The sequence below is a fragment of the Sander lucioperca genome, chromosome 2 (genome assembly GCF_008315115.2).
Source record: "Sander lucioperca isolate FBNREF2018 chromosome 2, SLUC_FBN_1.2, whole genome shotgun sequence".
NCBI lineage: Eukaryota > Metazoa > Chordata > Actinopteri > Perciformes > Percidae > Sander > Sander lucioperca.
In genome coordinates, this window is record NC_050174.1 from 47,675,296 (window position 1) to 47,694,529 (window position 19,234).

General features: G+C 40.2%; 2 protein-coding genes across 3 annotated transcripts in view; both read left to right on the top strand.

Annotated features, from left to right (window-relative positions):
* Positions 1 to 164: 164 nt before the first annotated feature.
* On the top strand, positions 165 to 4,684 carry zgc:101664 (uncharacterized protein LOC450064 homolog). Its single transcript, XM_031308865.1, has 3 exons — positions 165 to 293; positions 2,008 to 2,735; positions 4,088 to 4,684. Exons 2-3 carry the CDS (start codon positions 2,118 to 2,120, stop codon positions 4,289 to 4,291), a joined length of 822 nt encoding a protein of 273 aa, XP_031164725.1. The 5' UTR covers positions 165 to 293; positions 2,008 to 2,117; the 3' UTR covers positions 4,292 to 4,684.
* Positions 4,685 to 5,345: 661 nt separating this feature from the next.
* LOC116056635 (phosphatidylinositol 3-kinase regulatory subunit alpha-like) overlaps positions 5,346 to 19,234 on the top strand; it is a 30,035-nt gene continuing 16,146 nt past the window's right edge. Inside the window, exons 1-8 of one of the 2 annotated variants that reach the window (XM_031308855.2) lie at positions 5,346 to 5,570; positions 9,461 to 9,945; positions 12,106 to 12,235; positions 14,523 to 14,615; positions 15,911 to 15,982; positions 16,110 to 16,226; positions 16,315 to 16,513; positions 16,723 to 16,805. In XM_031308855.2, the coding sequence (XP_031164715.2) occupies positions 9,754 to 9,945; positions 12,106 to 12,235; positions 14,523 to 14,615; positions 15,911 to 15,982; positions 16,110 to 16,226; positions 16,315 to 16,513; positions 16,723 to 16,805 (886 nt within the window). In that variant the 5' untranslated portion in view covers positions 5,346 to 5,570; positions 9,461 to 9,753. The remainder of the gene's footprint in view (positions 5,571 to 9,460; positions 9,946 to 12,105; positions 12,236 to 14,522; positions 14,616 to 15,910; positions 15,983 to 16,109; positions 16,227 to 16,314; positions 16,514 to 16,722; positions 16,806 to 19,234) is intronic. The other variant, XM_035999055.1, reaches the window with a different exon arrangement.

The window sequence follows — 19,234 nt, forward strand, 5'->3', positions numbered from 1 at the left end:
ATATTAATAAACACCTCGCTGGGAGAATATAATTACATATATAATATTATTATGACTGGGAATAAAAATCCAAATGATACAGATTTAAAAACATGTATATTTTGAAAGTTCTGAACCCGGTCTGTGCGTTATTTCAAGTATCGCGAGAGTTTACGGGAAGCGCACAACAGAATTGGGAAACAGCTCATATTAGCTGCTTGCCAGTTGGTTGGAACCATAGACTGTATATAAGAAGGTTGGAACTTTATTCATTGTTGGCTGTTAAGAAACGACCGCAAACAGCTGATTTAAAGGTTGGTGTTATCTGTTATCGGACTGTACCATGTATGTATTAAGAGAACAGGTGAGTGTTAACTACCTGATTGACACCTGTAACGGCGCCATCGGGTTTCCTAGCTTGTTAGCTGTGTTTAGCTAACGGCAGCTAGCCGTCGTCAGCTAGCATGATAAGCTAAAAACATTAGCTACCGGTGAGGGTGCTTTAGAAACCGTGGGCTCCTGAATTAGTTTAATTTGTATTGTTAAACTGCAACAGTCAAATCAATTAAAGAATAAACTAAATGCTGAACAAATCGTTTCCGTCGATTGAATTTAAAATGCTGTCGTAGATTTAACATTACGATTGATCAGATTGACTTTAATAAGTTAACGTTACCGCTTTCTGTTTCTCTCGCCAAACAGTTTGTTCTCTGCTCTTTCGTTTAGCTAGCTCAGTTAGGTGGTTTTTATATTAATGCTGCATCGTTACTAAGTTACGTTTCCTCTAAACAACCACAGGAAGTCTTCGTCTTCGGCTCAAGGTGGCAGCAGTTAATTTCAGACCGGTTTAACTCTTGTGCCTCAGTTTAAAAAAAGTTGCTCTGATATCCTTAGAGGGTTGAAATGTCCGCGTCAAAAAGTGGTATAACATTATATATTATTATTTCCCACTTTCAGATAAATCTTTTAACGTGAATCAATTGAATTCCTGATCATTACTTAATAGTCGTTCTATTTCAGAATTGAACCCTTTGAAGGGATATGTCAACAATGAGCAACAACATTGATATCGATGCATTGCATCAATAGCATTGCAGTGCTCCATAATACAGCAGCAATGCCCCATAGATCACTTTAGAAAATGGCTCAATCTGGTGGAAACAGCTACAGTTTTGTAACCAGGGCTCGCCATTGAAATCATGATATAATAGAATGCATGATCTCATGCTGTAATTGGTTTGGATAAAAAAAATGTGGTTTTATTGTCACAATATTTAATAATGTACATTTTACATGTACAGTTTTAATCTCAGTAGATAAGGCATGTCATCTGCAGATTATTTTAAACTGGAAGATAAACGATGGGTTGTTAGTTTGTGTCTCATGTTCGGTCAATGCATTCAAACTAAAAAAATGATATTCCCACTCCCACTATAAAGGATAGTCTTTGTCATTATATCATGATATGGCCACCCACTTGATATGTTGACACGTTCTAAAGTTTATTCCTCTCAGTTCAGTTGTGTTGCAGCAGGATGGATTTATACGCTCACATGGTGGCCCTTAAAAACTGATTTGTTGATCAGAAGAGAGATAACCCCTGTAAATATAAACTAAGACTAGGTAAATTAGGGCTGCCCGATATGAGGAAAATATGTAATATGCGATAACGTTGTTGAATATTGAGATAACGATAATATTTGCAATAAATAAACAATTTTTAAATTGAGTTTGAATGAAATGAAAGGAAATCATTTCCAACATTCTTTTATTGAACAAATTGAACTGAATATAAAAGGCAGCACTAAAAAAGTGCAGTTCTCTACTAATATTTTCTGTCAGCTAACACAACAAAATTGGAGTGTTTTTTGCGATATGTCACAGCCTTTTCGCAATGTGTTTATTGTGCCATTTGATATTGCGATAACGATTTTAAAAAAAAAAAAAAAAAAAAAAAAAAAACGATATTGTGCAGCACATATTGTGTTCAGTAACTGTTAAACCAGCATTCTACTTGAATTTCCACAGACTCCTGCCGTGTTCCCATCATTTATTGCATTGTCTAGCTAAATCAACATCATCATGAGGAGGAAGATGAGGAGGAGGAGGAGGGTGGTGCAGTCAGTCCTTTGATCTGTATGGATGATGTGGTTCTGCACTATCAGCCTGGATCAGCTGCTGGGTTCAGCTGTCTGTTAGAGAGGACAGAGAAGCTTCTGGAGACTTTCCCCTGCCGGACACCTCCAGCCTTCAGCCCCTGGTCCCCCAGCGCCGCAGACTGCCACCTGCCCATCAGACCTGCCAAACCAGCTCCCATCATCACATGCTCAGGGGATTTACCTGTCTCTGACAGCAGGACGCACACTCACACCGCCCAAATCCAACTGCAAGAACCTGAAGTTGACATTCTTATTGCTGAAAGACCTCATAACCAACCATCAACACCATCTGAAAATCCACAAGAACCTAAAGATGCCTCCTGCGTCTCAGAGACCCAAAACCCTCTCCTCCCAGAGAGAGAGGTCACCAGACTGCCTCCTGGAAGACACAAAGGCAAAGACGGCTTCCCTGTCACTGACTCGCCGGTCAAACGGTCCTGGAGCATCTTTACACATAAAGGAGTTCTGCTGCAGAGCTCCCAGTCGCTGTCCAAGCAGTTCCGTAACATGGTGTCGGCCCACAGGCTCCACCTCCACCAGAGAGCCAAATGGGTGATCAGTCGGCACAACTGTGGGACGGCCAGAGACATTGAACAGGTCAGTAGATTATTCATGTAACAGGACTAGGAGCCATGCTAGCAGCTGGGAATAGCGGGAATCTTACCGTGGACGTTGGGGTGGTGTGATATGCGCCCTAAACATTAGGCCACAGTCAGCATGCTAACAGGCTCACAATGACAATGCTAACATGCTGATGTTTAGCAGGTATAATATTAATTCTGTCTTAGTTTCATTCATTATTAACGGTTATTAGCTAATTATCTGTGAACATGGAGTCCAGCTGAGGCTGATGGGAATTAGTTCTGCGGGTATTTGGTCATAAACCAAAATGTTGGACTCATTAACATGTTGACCTGATGATGCCGATAGATGAAAAGTCAGAGGATCACTAAAGTTATTACTATTCATACGGAGGGGAAAATGTATGATGAATTTTTAAATTTTTTTTTTTTTATCACAATACATCCAATAGTTGTTGAGATGTTTCAACAACTATTGGATGTATTGTGATCCTTCAGTTTGTTTTTCCAATGTGCTCAGTTCCTGCTGCAACGAGTCTATATCCACGACGTTCCACTACCTGGATTGCTCCGGTGCCGCCGGAAATTCCGCAGGATGTTACTCTTTTCGGCCGGATGTCCGTTACCTTCCACTTTCTGACTGACTTTCTTGGTGTTGTAATTTTAAACTGCGGTGGATTTATGAGGACTATGGTTAACTGCTCCTCAGATCTCTGCAGGGTAAATCCAGACAGCTAGCTAGACTTATCTGTCCAATCTGAGTTTTCTGTTGCACGACTAAAACAACCTTTGAACCTACACTTGTTTCACCAAAACAAGTTCCTTCCCGAGGCTATTTTGCAGCGGCACCGTGGCTCCGACCCGTGCTTAGTGCCGCCCATGGCGATGTGATTGGTTTAAAGAAATGCCAATAAACCATTTCTTGCTGCGCTGTGGAGGAAGGTCTGGCAATGCGAGACTACCAAGTTTAGACTGAGCTCAGGGTAAAGTTGCAGTTGCAAATCAATTTCACTATTTTTTGACATTTGTGCAAAGTTTGATGCTACAAGTTGATGTCTACAAAATGTACTTTTGCCATATTTTAGTATATTATACGAGTTTGACTGCGGCCCTTTGCTGCATGTCATTCCCTCTCTCTTTCCCCTTTCATGTCTTCAGCTGTCCTGTACAAAATAAAGGCCTAAAATGCCAAAAATAAATAAATAAAAAATTAAAATAAAGAATTCCTAAATCACACTATTCTCTTGATCTCTGTATCCCCCGTTTCCTCTCTTTTTCTTATCCTTCTTGTCTAATTTTCTTTTCTTCATCTCTGTTTCATCCTCGTCTTCCTTGCCTCACCCCACCTGTTGGTCCTCATCACTGCAGGTGTGGCGGGCTCTGAGCCGGACCATGCAGAGCTCCAGGCTGCAGACGTGTAACGCCAACATCCAGAGGGAGCGGGCGGAGATCTGGGTGTTTTGTGACGTTATCCACTCCGAGCAGGTGGGACGTGTCCTGAAGGGCGAGCTGCAGCTGTCGGGAAGGATCTGCCTGTCTGTCCACAGACTGGGAAACATCTTCAGCATGTAGATGAGCATCAGCTGGAACAGTATGATCAATACAAAGAAGGCCCAGAATTAAATATGACAAACATGTTTACAGGTCCAGATGTTGTGATCACACTAAAATGTCTCCATAATTAGAGGACAAACATGCAGTCTTGATTGTTTACTAATTTACTTGATATGCTATTGATGTTAGTGATCACATTACCTTTTCCCTCTAGTGCAGTGGGTCCGAACCACTGAGCCGTATACTGGTGCCAGGCTGTGAGGAATATTTGACTACTGTTTTTTTAAAACCAGAATATGGTGTTTACATGTGCAACATGTATATTTATAAATTTGAGAACAGATGCTGATGATAGTATTTTTATATTGATTGTCCCGCTGATGTAAATAAAGATATAATGGTTCAAATACACTGTGTGTAGTGATGGATGGATGGACGGCCCAGCATTTGATGTGCAGTGTTTTCTGGAAAAACCGCAGAAACACACACACACACAGAAGACTGCGGTGCCTGCTTGTATAAGGCCTAAATAAATGAGGACAGCATGAATACAGTACACCCCCATCACACACAAACACTCTCTCTCTCTTTTGTTGCTATGGTCTCCTGCACACTGCATTCAAATCTAGGTCAAAGGATGTGACGTCAGTGCCCTGCCTCCCTGCCCAGCTGTAATCGGTTGTAATCTCTTAAATCCATGTTTGGTCTGTTAACGTTACGGAAACGTGATTTTAAAAGAAGATCTTGGACTATGTTTGTATTCGTAAACCATATACCTTAAAATAACATTATTTTGTCGCTGGTGCTATGTAACGCATTAATTTTGCAACATATGTTCGCCAGGAGTATTTTATCTTGAAAGCCATCCGGAACTTGTCAATTCTTTACACGGTTATGTAACGCATTTTTAACAAGTAAAATGTGTCATTAGGGTAGACTTTTCTAAACTGTTCATATGAATCTGTTCATATGAATTGTAACTTATTTTAACACATCAGATTCACATGAAAAGTGAATATTAAGTTTCAAGTTTTTCGTATTTTAATTCAATGAAACCCGTTTTATTTTGACAGTCCGTACCGGAAGTGCTTATAATATTTGCTAACTTGACGACTCTAATCTAGCTTCAAAAATCAGACGGCTGATACATGAGTGTTTTCTTATTAAAAAATGTCGATCGAAATATTGGAATATTTCAGTTTGGAGGACATCTAGACGTCGTGTATGTTCGTTGCTCCACCATGGCGTCCGTTCTTCGCTTTGCTGGAGATTTTAATTGATGAAAAAGTAAAGAAAGGTGAGACGTTTGGAGCGACTGACACCAAGCTAACAGGCTAAGCTAACACTGGCATGCATTGTCGTTTCCCGTTTCCTGAAATATTCAGTGTCTGTATCAAGCCTGTTGCTTTTATTAGACTATTTTACACTATTTATCTCAAAAGCGAACTGTGGGAGTGTAGATTAGGATTAAAGACTAACTTTTGCTTTGTTTAACACCGCGAATCGGAAAGTACCTTAAATTTTCAGTCTGATCCGTTTTTCCCCGTTCTCTGTTTACTTAACGAAAGCCCCTTTAAAAAGCTTGTTTTGTGTGCATTTTATCTTGTATCTGTAAAATACTTTATATTCTTTATAATACTTTATAGTCTGGAATTCCTTTATATTACATTTGATCTGCTTCTAAGGGATTATATCCTGTCAGAAAATAAATAGATTTATGTTGAAACTGACCTATAGTTTATTCTTACGTGTACATATATTAGTCCTAAAACGATCAGCCTAATAATACATGTATGTCACGAAGGTTAATTTAAATATTGTTAATTTATATTAATATACGTTTTATTATCGATTTTTGTTTTCAAGTCATTCACTCAAGTAAAAATGTCAATAATGATCAAGCGTCTTCAATGTACATCTAAAGATTCAGCAACTAACGATTAATTTAACTGTCGATTCATTTACATTTTTCTGATTAATGGTGTGGTTTATAAGGTAATAAATACCCATCTTAATTTTGTAAACATGAAAATGACAGTTTTAAAAAACAAGAATGTATTCATATGAAGTTTGATTATAGATTACTATTTAAGTTATTAAAACAAGCAATAACATGTTGATTATTCTCTGATTCCAGCTTTTATAATGTTCAAGCTTTTAAGTTGTCACATACTTAACATATATTGCATTGAAATGCTTGTTTGCCTCCTTCAGTACTGTGTTTGAAATATAACTATAAAAATACAATATGTACAACAATACAGTATATACAACAGAGAAAAGATATGTGCAAGAAATGTAGTACAGAATGCAAGGAATTGATAATTTTCTCTGTTTTGTATAGTGCTGCAACTAACACTTTTTTTTAAACGATTTATTGATTAATCAACCATTTTCGATCAATCGTGGGTTATAAGGTAATAAATACCCATCTTAATTTTGTAAACCCGAAGATGGAAAAAAAAAAATCTTGTTTTGTGAGATACTCAAGTTTACTAACACACAAGACAATGAAAAGTGAGAAATCCAACCAATTTGAGCTGGAACTAGGCCATATTTAGCTTGAAAAATGTTTAAACAACTAATGAGGTATCAAAAAATATTTAATTTCCTGTTGATCAACTTATAAATGAATCATCTAATGCACATGTGTCAAACTCAAGGCCCGGGCTAAATCTGTCCCCTGCTAATTTTGGTCCGGCCTGCATATCAATATAGGTTCACAATGCATTTTGGCCCGCCTAGTTGTGCGCCAAAAGACAGGAAACTCTTTTCTAACTACAATTACATAACACTCAAAGAGGAATTTGGCTGATTTGCTGACTTAAGACTCAGAAATTCCCACAGAACCAGTGAGTTTGCATATTCAGGTCTGTGAAACAGGTTGTCGTGAGTTGGCTGTGTAGTAGCCTACTTTAAAAAATGTAGGGCTTTTTAAGGCTTTATGTGGACCAAATTGTAAGTGATAAAGCTATAAGATACAGTTAGTAATGCAGTCAATTTTTTTTCTTTACTTTTTCAATTTAATAAGCCATGTCAATAAACTTTACATGTCTCACCCTTGATTTGATTATTATTTTCCAGTGTGGCCCTTAGTGAAATTGAGTTTGACACCAACAAGAGCATGTTCACCACAAACCACTAACCAAAATATCATAAAAAAAGAATACCCCTTTATGAAATTAAACACAAAAACAGATAACAGAACTTTTCTATATTTGAGAAGTTGTATATAAAATATAGATTCAGTTTCCAGTTTATTAGGTACATATGAGATAATAAATTGGCAGCTGACTGTATATACACTCGTAGCAGGGCTCCAGACTAACTTTTTTCACTAGGAGCACAGTGGCCCTCAACTGAAAATTTTAGGGGCGCAACCAGAAAATTTAGGGGCACACTCCGTAAATCAACATGCTAACCAAATATTCACATTTCTACTAATTTCCACTGTATTACTAATAAATGCTTTGATAATAGATGCAGAAATTACAATGTGCTGTTTCAAATCATCATGAAAAACAAAATATATATATATATATATATATACCAGCTCTAGTCTACAATTACAATGAATTCAACTTAAAATTAAACATGCAATTGTTTAGGCTACTACTGAACCAATATTGGTACAGGTACCTGAAATTCGGTTCCGTTACCCAACGGTACCTTTTTTTTGGTACTTTCCCTCTATAATTACAAAACAATTATTTCAGTTGTAAAAATTATTGTCAAACCTATTTATCCTATGTACTTAGAACATTGTTATTTTATTAATTAAACAAAATCCTCCTCCTCCCAAACCCATCCCTACAACCTATTACATTGAATAATTATTCATTTCTTAGGCTACTCACTGTAACTTTTATTCTTGTATTTGTATATTCTTTTTTAGCCTGTTTTATTTTCATGACCGTTTTTAATTGCTCTTTAATGTTTCATGTAAAGCACTTTGAATTGCCTTGTTGCTGAAAGGTGCTGTAGAAATAAAGTTGCCTTGCCTTACAACCTCAGCCTGTCAGTCATTCACCAGGGCAGAGAACCACTGTTGTGCCTGCTTAGGAAGTGTAACGTCAACAGCAACGCGACCGCTTTCGCCTCGCCATTAATATCATATCACAGCAAACGCTGTCTGCGTGAAGTTTTGAAAAACTGTAACCACACTTGAAACCACTTCATCGGCATTTCCGTGACTCACTGTGACTTCAACAAAACTGCAGAGCCGACGTAGCTTGCACCGTCCGCAGCTATGCGTGTGTGTGCGCGAGTGTGTGTGTTTGTGTCAGAGCTCCGCTCTCTGTCAATTTTCAGAGAGGACAGATAAGCTTGAGCTTACGCGGTCTCAGGTACCGAAATTTCGACGTTTAACGTGTAAAAAAAGGGGGCAAACTTACTGGTCGCACATGTGCGACCTGATGTAAAATTCAGTCGCACACTCTCAAATTTTGGTCGCAAAATGCAGGTCTGGAGCCCTGCGTAGAGTATGTAAGTGCACATTTGGCTGTTAACAACGTGTGCAGATGTTAAATCCTGAAATATCAGTTCACTCGCCGGCCACTTAATAAGGTACACCTTGCTAGTACTGGGTTGGAACCACTTTTTGCCTTCAGAACTGCCTTAATTCTTTGTGGCATAGAGTCAACAAGGTGCTGGAAACATTCCTCAGATTTTGGTCTATGTCGACATGATGGCATAATTCAATTGCTGCATATTTGATTGCTGCACATTCATGATGCGAATCTCCCGTTCCACCACACTCAAAGGTGCTACATTGGCTTGAGATCGGGTGACTGTAGAGGCCATTTGAGTACAAAGCACTCATTGTCATGTTAAAAAAAACAGTTTGAGATGATTTGAGCTTTGTGGCATGGTGTGTTACCCTGTTGGAAGTAGCCATAGATGGATGCAATGTGGTCATAAAGGGACGGAAATGGTCAGCAACAATACTCAGGTAGGCTTTGGCATTTAAACAATGCTCAATTAGTTTTAAGGGGCCCAAAGTGTGCCAAGAAAATGTCCCCCACACCATTACACCACCACCAGCCTGAACCGTTGATACAAGGCAGAATGACGAAACCATCTATCAATCATCAAAGTAGCTGCTGAGACATTTTCTGTATGGATTGACTAATTGTTTCAGCCCTGCTCCTGCATTCTGCTAACCTTTGCCCTGCTCTCGTCTCACAGGTTGATTCTTCGCCTCCCCAGATGTGGCCACCACCTCTGCTGAGACTTCTGTTCATGAACGGCAAAGATGCTTTGATTGGGCGGCTGTGGCTCGGCCTGGAGGGATGACAGGACTTCAGCAGACATGGAGACAGGAGAGACACACAGACAGCTGGAGACGCCATATTTAGTCAGTCTACATTCTCATTAAATCCACTCAGGATCACAGAAAAGCCTATTTTTATATATTTTTTTCTATTCAGAGCTGTTTTTGTTAGTTATAGTAAAGCCATACTCAGCTGTCAGCCTTCACGATGAGCTCTGAGGGCTTTCAGTACCGAGCGCTGTACGACTACAAGAAGGAGAGGGAGGAGGACATCGACTTGCATGTTGGAGACATGCTGCTGGTCAGTAAAGGAGCGCTGCTCGCTCTCGGCTGCAGCAACGGAGCAGAAGAGCGTCCTTCGGAGATCGGCTGGCTGCCGGGCTTCAACGAGACCACACAGGTACGACAACACACCGACTGGTGAGACACAGTTAAGTCTGGTTTGTCCCAGTTAAGCTGGTCAAAGACTGTGTGTTTCCCAGTGATCTTGTACGTTGTGTTAACTCACATTACACATTTTAATTGGCCTTCAGCACAACGACAACTTTAATGTTTACACTGTACGTAAACATGGAACCCCTGGTCCATGTCCTCAACAATGTTGTTGACTCTATAGAGAGAAACTTTGTGCAATTCTACTGTGACCAGAAAGAAAGAAAATGTGATAAGAAATGTGAAAGAAAATCACAGGTGGAAGATGCAACAACATGGTGTCTGTTCTGCAGCAAAGTTCAATTTTATATCAGTTCCTATATCCCAGCAGTCTCCAAAACGACAGTTTTAACCACAACGTGTAAAATACTCCTCCAATAATCATAAAACAAGTGGACTTTAGTTTACAGACCTTTTTATACAGCAGCCATTTTGGACAGTTTCTGACCTGCCAGAAATTCATACGATCATCGATCAGGTGATTAGTCAGGCGTCATGACCTCAAACTGAACAACAACCGATCCAACCATTGTTTAAATAAAGCTGCAGTGACACTCAACCGTAACTCCTCATCTTAGTTTCTTTCACACAAACAGCAAAACAAATAACTTTTTCACACCTACAGGAGGATTAAAGTTTCTGTTTCACCTTTTTGGAAAGAAACAAGACTTTAATTATTCTTCTTAATTATTTTCTCTGACTATATTTATCGTCACTGTTAAGCACCAAAACACCAACGCAAATTGCTCATGTGGAAAAAAAGCTGCTTGTATATTCACCTGATTCTGGGTATAACTGTAGATAGACTTTTTGTTTTATGTCGCTGCTTTTTAAGAGGAATGGGTTCCCCTCCCCCTCATGTTGGCTCAGACAGGTTGTCGACTCTGATGTTACCAATTTAAATGTCAAATGTTCTTTCATTGTGCACCCTAACTGATAGTCTGTCTTACTCGACCAGCAAAGAACGAATCCTTCCACCAGACATTTAAGCTTCTTTATACAATTATACAACAAAAGATTATTTAATAATCTCTAAAGTTTCTCTTTTGATTTAGCCTGTCTGGTTGGATCTGTCGGCTAAAAAACAGTAATATTCAGTTAACAAAGTAGCAAATGTTTGCTTTTTTTAATTGATAAATGACTGAATAAATGTAATTTAATTATTACAATTGGAAAGGCATTTTAATAAATTAATCCATTAAACGTCAGAAGGTTTCAGTGCTAATTTAAGACTTTGGGCCCTATGTTGCGCGCTGCGCAGCGCAAAGACTGACGCAAGTGTCTTTGCTAGTTTAAGACCGACGCAGTTGTCAGTTTCCCGTCCAGCATCCACGTCGTTTAAATAGCAAATGCACCTGCGCCCATCTTTGCGCCCATGGGCGTGCTGGTCTTACAGGGAGGTGTGTTCAGGTGAATTCTTGGCGTATTGCTATCTTGAGGCAGCGGGAAGTGATCACGCCATTGACCAACAAAAACCTGGTCTAAAGTTAATAGCGCAGCATTTCATTGTTATTTTCACAGCAAATTAGTAAAATGCGCCTAGGCTTGTGCACAGCGCGTGCACACTATGCTTGTTACACACACATACACACAGGGAAGCGCAGCAGCACACAAACATGCAAAAGATTACAAATAAAAATATTACGGTGCAAATCTGCCACCATAATAGCAATGCGCCAAGATACAAACGTGCCTGGCTTTTAAAGGGAATGGGAGGTGACACTCTTGATTGGTTTATTGCATGTTACGCCCAAAACACACCTATGAATTAATGAAGACACTAAGTACAACCCTTTTGAACCATGTGCCCGGCGCACGGAACCATTTTTTCCGCCGTCAAACTAGCAAAAGTGGATTTGGACACGTCCTAAACGCACCTGCGCCATGCGCTTCACGCCGTGCGTTTAGATCGTTAAAATAGGGCCCTTTTAAATGTTTTAATTTCTCTGGACGATCCAAAGCTAAAAGTCCCTATGTTTAACAATGCAGTCTGATCAATATTTGATTTTTACTCTTGTATTTGAGAGTTAAAAAAAAATCTGATAAAAATGTATTTCTCGATATTCATTTTGTAACATAAACAAACGAGAATTAGACGTCTCTTAACTCGTCCCTTTCTGGCTGCCAGGAGAAAGGCGACTTTCCAGGGACGTACGTGGAGTTTATTGGCAGAAAGAGGATGTCCCCGCCCACCCCGAAGCCCCGCCCACACAGGCCGCCATCTGCAGCGTCTGTGAGGACCGACTCCGAGTCAGAAGGTGAGTACCAAAACATCAATCGGACATTAAGAGAGGTGGCCAGATATTAAAAACATTATACATTAACAATATATAACAGTATACCCCGGTTTAGGAGTCACGGTTCAAAAAAACAACAACGAAATAGTTTGTTTTTATTTATTTTGAACAGACAGTAGTTGAAGTGTCAAAGAAAGGGGACTGAGGCAACATTTTGTCCACTGGCAACTTTGGTAAACTATTTTCATTGCCATCCATGTTGAAAAAAAAAAAGTTTAAATTCAATCGAGTTGTGATCTTAAAATCCAAAATCAAATCGTGGATTTGAAGAGTCGTGATACCCCCCAACATTTATCATAAATCATGTTGATGTTTCAAGTTGTCACTGAAAGTCTCATTTTTGGTATGAAGAAACTGTTTTCAGCCTGAAAATTGGCTCGATGTGACTCACACACTTCAGTTTCCTTCAGCTGCTTCCTTAGCAACAGCTTTTTACACACACACACACACACACACACACACACACACACACACACACACACACACACCTCACTAACTAATGTCAAGTACGTGGAATTTCTTTTTACCTAAACCACGAGATGGAAAACATATTTTAGAAAACCTTCAAGTGTTAAACACATACACACACACACACACACACACACACACACACCAGCCTTACTAGAACACAGGAAGTGTATGTGTTTTGATGGTATGTGTGTGTTGTGGTGGCAGCTGGGTAGCAACAGTGATGTGGTGTGTTACCATCTCACTCTGCTCCCTGCAGCTTTCATATTACATTACATTAATTAATACATTATGCAAAGCGACTTCCAATTAAGTGCTTTCAACCTTGAAGGTACAAACTCCCGACAGCAAGAAGTAAGTGCAAGTGCACTTTTTGTTATAAAAGTACTTTACTCAGTTTGAGCTTCTTGTGAAGTCTGTGGAGCTGCTGCTTCCTAAATATATTTTTTACCAGCTGTCAATTCCCATTTTAGTGTTTACTTTTACTGATCTGCTTTATGTTCTTCATCATAAATCCCTTTCAGAGCTGCATCCCTGTACGTTTATCTGACAGCAGTTTAACATGTCGGTCTCACAGCAATCTGACTGTCGGACCTGAAACATTTCTGTTTCACTTTCAACATGACAGAAGTCTAAATTTAAGTGACTGCAGCAGCTCGGAGAGAGAAAATAAATGTATTATCTTAATCTGCATCTTTTCTACTTTAATAAAATCAGTTTGATAAATTATGAAACTGTGAAAACACAATTTGCGGAAGAGGTTAGAAAAGCTATCATACCATCACAGTAATAACCAGCAGCACTCTCCTTTTAGATTTTCATTGTTCATTCCAACTGCATGGATACATAAATTTAATATCCTGCTGCAAAACGGGCTGCAATGTAGTCCTTCGGCGCAATCAAGCACCATCAATGTTTGTCCACTAAAAGTGCTGGTTTTGCCACTGACAGGCTTAGATTGTTAGTGTCTGACTACATTATGGAGAAGTTACCGTTATCCTGCTATGCCTTTGTGTGTAACTTAATGATGTCAGGTCAACACAGTAACTTTAGTTAATAACATTACCTCCGCTCGGTCTGCAGCTCTCCACCCTTGGAACAGCATTTTTCTTTAGGAAAATTATTTCTTCTCTTCTCTGGCTGGCAGTAGTGATCCCCGATCCAAATGGTCACTGCAGACCTGATGGTCTGCCAGGCGCAGTGTATGGAATAGTATTAGGATCCATTTGCAGCTGTATGCTAGCCCAACTAGCCTCAACTTTGACATCTTCGACATTTTGTTGGCACAATTCACAAATGCGCAAACCAATTTGTTTTATTGCAAATATTTTAGATAACACATACTATGCTTCTCCCAACACAATAAACTCTTCCCGGCACTCCTTTCTCCAACTCTCACTAATGTGTCCAACATTATCTTCTGACAACAAGTTACCTCGGAAGATTTTTTTTCAGAATGAGACTTCACCATCTAATTCAACACTAATTATACCAATCGGTGGAAAAAACGGCACTTTTAGTGGACGTACATTGACAGTAATTATTCCCCTGAAAGATTACACTGCAGCCTGTTTCGTGGCTACAGCGCTCTTGCTCAATACTGGACTAATTTCAAACATTGTTATTCCCATTAGTCACTTAGACACAAAAAATATGTGAAAATAGGGTCCAGGTTAAAAAATACCAAAATTCCTCATTAACGACCTATCTTCAATGCTTGTCAGACTTTTTAAACAGGAAGCAGGATTCACTCTCTAGTAACATCACGTTTGCTTTTTAGGCTTCATGTTGCCAGACCTCCCTGAGCAGTTTGGACCCCCGGACACAGCCCCCCCCCTCCTCAGCAGACTGATGGAGGCCATAGAGCCCAAAGGTAACACACACACACACACACACACACACACACACACACACACACACACACACACACACACACACACACACGCACACACACACCACACACAAACAAACAAACTGTAACATACCTGGGCCCCTTTCCATAAAGCAAGCTTACCAAATTAAGCCTTATTTTTTTTCGCTGATTCAGTTCCATAAAGCAGATTCAACATAGTTTAAGCTCAGTTACTATGGCAACTTATGCTGGCAGACTAACTGTCAGGCTAACACTGAGTTGCTGCTTAGCCAGAGTTACTGTAACTAACCCCTACCAGTGATTTTACCACTGACTTACTGGCATGCTGCCATATATCTGACTTCATTAACCACTATCAGTCGAAACATTTAAGTTTATAAAAAATCTACTTCAATAAAAAATAATAAATCATACAATGATAGATGATAATGTATATAGAGATAGATTAGATCAAACTTGAATCTGTCTCCAATAAAGCCCTATTCACATGGGACTAGTATTACCAGGGGACCTGTTGTGATTAAAAAATTACGAACGTTTGTGCTTCATGCAGCGAATTAACGGGGGAGAAGTGATGTCTGTACTCAAATTTACTGACATTATATGATGGATGGTTATTTATAATTGGCAACGCAGCCAATACGACCCCGAAACACACAGATGCAAATTTGCACAGCATTAATATTATCACACAACCTCTGTGTTTGGCAAAATATGGTTATAACTTGTGAACTTAAACTAAACGTAGAACCTTTGTGAAAGGACGTGGAACACATTTCCTGAGCAGTTCCTGTTGTTGAAGTCACTTCTTCCAGTATTGAACCTCAAAGAATCTGAAAGATCAAGTGTCAAAAGTTGGTCAGATTCATAATCCTGTTTTTTTTTGTTAATCAAATAATGTAATTCATTCATTTGGACTAAAAAAATGACTAACTAATTATCAAAATGTCTATTCATTTTCTGTCTGCCGACTAATCCTTTCAGGATAATTGTATCAAAACACTTATTATTATCAGAAAAGGGTTAAACATGGTAATATTTCTCAAAACTAAGATACTCAAAAAGAGTTTGGTATCAAAACTGGGGCATACTGCAAAACTGGCACCAATATGGGAAATGCTGCTTAGCCCTGGTTGATTCTTAGCAAAATAAAATAAAAACAATAAAAAAATAAATAAAAGGATTTCCAGAGAACCACTCCTGCAGTAGAATCAACTTCTCCTCTGTCTGTATATGAATCATGTTTTTGTGATTGGTCATGTATTGTGTTGTTGATCTGATCTGTGGTGCTGCAGGTCTGGACAGTCTCAGTGTGTATCGCAACCTGAGTGGAGGAGGTCTGGACACCCGGCAGCTGGCCGACACAGGTGAGGAAGCTCCTTCTTCTGCTGTTGGACATCTGGATTATTCTTCATCTGTAACGGCAATGAGTTTTGTGAATAATTTAGCCACGATCCCTGTCCCTTTTTATAACTGAGGTGTGTTTGTTTTCAGACCTGGAGCAGCTGGAGGTGTCGGCTCTGTGTGACGGGGTGTTCCGGTTCCTGCTGGATCTGCCCGGTCCCGTCCTCCCCTCCGCGCTGCAGGCCGACATGATTCACGCAGTGCAAGGTGAGATTAAAGCCTCCCTGTCCCGAGTCACCACAACATTCCTGAAGTGAGTCTGTGTTTGTTAACTGTTCACTGTGTTGGTCTGCAGAGGTCCGGGACCTAGAGGACTGTGCTCAGGTGCTGCGGGGGGTGGCCAGCTCGCCGACCTGCCCGGCCCAGTACGGCCTGACCCTGCTCAGTGTGGTCCGACACCTGGCCCGGCTCTGTATGCACAGCGCCAGGAACCAGCTGAGCCCCCGGAACCTGGCGGAGAGCTTCAGCCCACTGCTGTTCAGACAGGCAGCAGGGTCAGTAATAAACACACGTTTGTCTTTCTATCGTCCTGACATTCTGAAAATTAAACTCCAATAACAACCAGCTTCCTATAATGAAACCAAGAATCTTAGTATTCTTTTTATTATTGTAATTGTCATTAAGACTTTGAGTCTATGTAAATCTAAATCCTTTTGTGTGTGAGTTGATGTTGACTCTGACTGAGTTTCTGGTTCCTGTTCAGGTCTGACTCCAGTCTGGATCCTCTGGTTCAGGTCCTGGAGGTTCTGATAACCAGCGAGCTCAACATGAACCAGGCTGCACCAGGTGTGTGTGTTTTTGTTGTCCTGATTAATATTAATTATCTGCTGATACTAATATTCACCTAAACGCTGATTAAATATGTGTTTGGCACATTGAAATAACAACTGTAGATACTAAATCGGGCGAAACTTATTTTCCACTAGCTACTTGATCCAAATACTGAAGGTCAAGTTTATAAGCTGAATTTTTTGCAGGGATGAACCGAATCCAGGATTCGGCTTTGGATTTGGCCGAATATTGGGCTTTTTGACGGGGTTCGGTTTCTGCCGAACCCTACGCTTGCACTACACGCGCTATGCTGGTCGACGTAATGACGCCACCGTTGATTACGGGAAGGTGTTTACGTAGGTGGACTGTTCAATGCAGTAGGCTGTGAGAAAGTGAAAATGGAACTCGTGAGCAGAAAAAGTGTTGTTTGGCAGTACTTTCAGTCAAAAGAAGGCCATTCAAGTCGAGCTACATGTTCAATTTGCAATGCCGATTTGTCTCGTGGTGACAAGGACCCTAAACAATACACATCGCTGCTGTTAAACCATTTGCGTATGAAACATCCGAAAGAATACGAGATGTGCATGAAGGAATCTACAGACAGCAGCCAAAATGCAGGAACTTCAGGTACGGCAAAGGAAGGACAGTCACAGCTAAAAACTTGCTAACCAGACCACCATTACCAGCTTTGCTAGTCCTACACCGAACAAACAGTGGGCCTCAGATCACCCACGAGCCAAAGCCATTCATGCAGCAATTGGGAAAATGATAGATGGATTCTGGATTTGGTATTCGGATTCGGCAGAATCTTAACCAGTGGATTCAGTGTTCGGCCGAACCCCAAGAATCTGGATTCAGTGCATCCCTAATTTATTGATATGATATCAATAAAAGTTGAACTGGGAGAATGTGACTCCTGAAACTGACGTGATGCAATCAGTTATACATCTTTCACACCAGTGACCAGGGTCGGACCAGGGTTATCTGTCCCATGCTAAATCCTACCTTTTGTCAATTCAAACCAAGCCAGTCAACACGTGGTGTTCTGTGGTCATGACAGTACAGATACGACCTGGATCACAACCCGGGAGCTATCCATACCAGTTACCTAATTCCACACAATAACACATTCCAGTCCATTCAGACAGCAGCATCAAAATGTCTGATTGATGCAAAGCATTTGCCATGATATCACCGACCTCAGTACATGTAATTCCATCATTTCTGCTGGCGATGGCGTTTGTTCGCTTGCCTGTGCGACCGGAGCTAGATGAGAGCGGAATGGATTAGCGAGAGCAGTGTGTGTCTGAAATTACTGTTGCACAGATCCCCAGCCTAACACCACTCTGGTTTTTGTTGTGGTCATAAACGTAGGTGTACTGTAGGTGTGTCAATGAAGATTTTCAATTTGAATATATATTTGGATTGTAAAACAGCAAGACATTCCAATATGAAAATGAATATTCAATTGTGGGGGGAAAAAAGCAGCACTACCGCGTCTGTCTGCCTCACATGTTCTAGCGCGGGCCTGGGCTGCTGCTCCTGAAACGTTAAGCTCCCTTTCTGTGTAAGGTCCGATTGAGCCCAGCCAGTCGCCCAGAGAATTCACAGCGAGTGAGTGGGCGTGTTGATGGCGTTTTTATCATGCGGCTGGCGCTACCGGAAGTAATCAAACAACGAGGGCGTAGTAGAAGCAACACAAATACGGCCACGAAAATGCCTAACAGGAGAGAGAAGACGAGATTCAGGAATTTCTAGGGGTAAGGACTGACGCCGAAATCATCAGACAAATTCAAGAGACTCGGTTGTTGAAGACCAAATTACAAACCAGATACACGATCGCGGTCTGTGTCATGTCCTGCCTCCTGCACATTTGTTTTATTACATACATTTTATTAGTTTATTTTGTACGGTGTACGTAGACCTTTACAAAAAATAATTGTTTATGTTCAAATAAATATACCTATACAAGTAGTTATGTTTCCCATTGTATTGGTTTGTCCTCGTATGGGCATAATGCGCAAAAATATATATTCAAATATATACATATTTTTTTAGAAGGAATATTCTAACAGAAGTTTTGGCCAATTTTGACAGCCCTAGTGTACTGCTCTTTTAGTGCCTTCAGTTTGTTTGTGACCTATCTCTGTGTACAGCGGATGCCTCTCATTACATTAGCCTTGTTTTTCTAGCCTAGAGAGTTGTTGGAACTACAAAACCACAACAGTGTTGTTACAGAGTGATGCTTCTTTTACCTCAAACAATCTTTGGCTGAGTACAGTTAATGGAGGAGCACTTTACTGTGTTACATCATCCAGTATCATATGTTTAATATTCTAGGTAAAAACACTTTCAGTTCCTCTAACAGCCGTGAAGCATCGTCACACTGGATCTGTGTCACTGTCACAAGTCACAGCTGTTGCTCAGTCTAAAGGGTCAAATGC

Bases quoted from the DNA above. Each gene is read 5' to 3' on its own strand.
- zgc:101664 (XM_031308865.1), top strand. From the start codon at position 2,118: ATGGATGATGTGGTTCTGCACTATCAGCCTGGATCAGCTGCTGGGTTC. The intron at 2,736-4,087 runs GTCAGTAGATTA...TCATCACTGCAG, and splicing joins CGGCCAGAGACATTGAACAG to GTGTGGCGGGCTCTGAGCCG.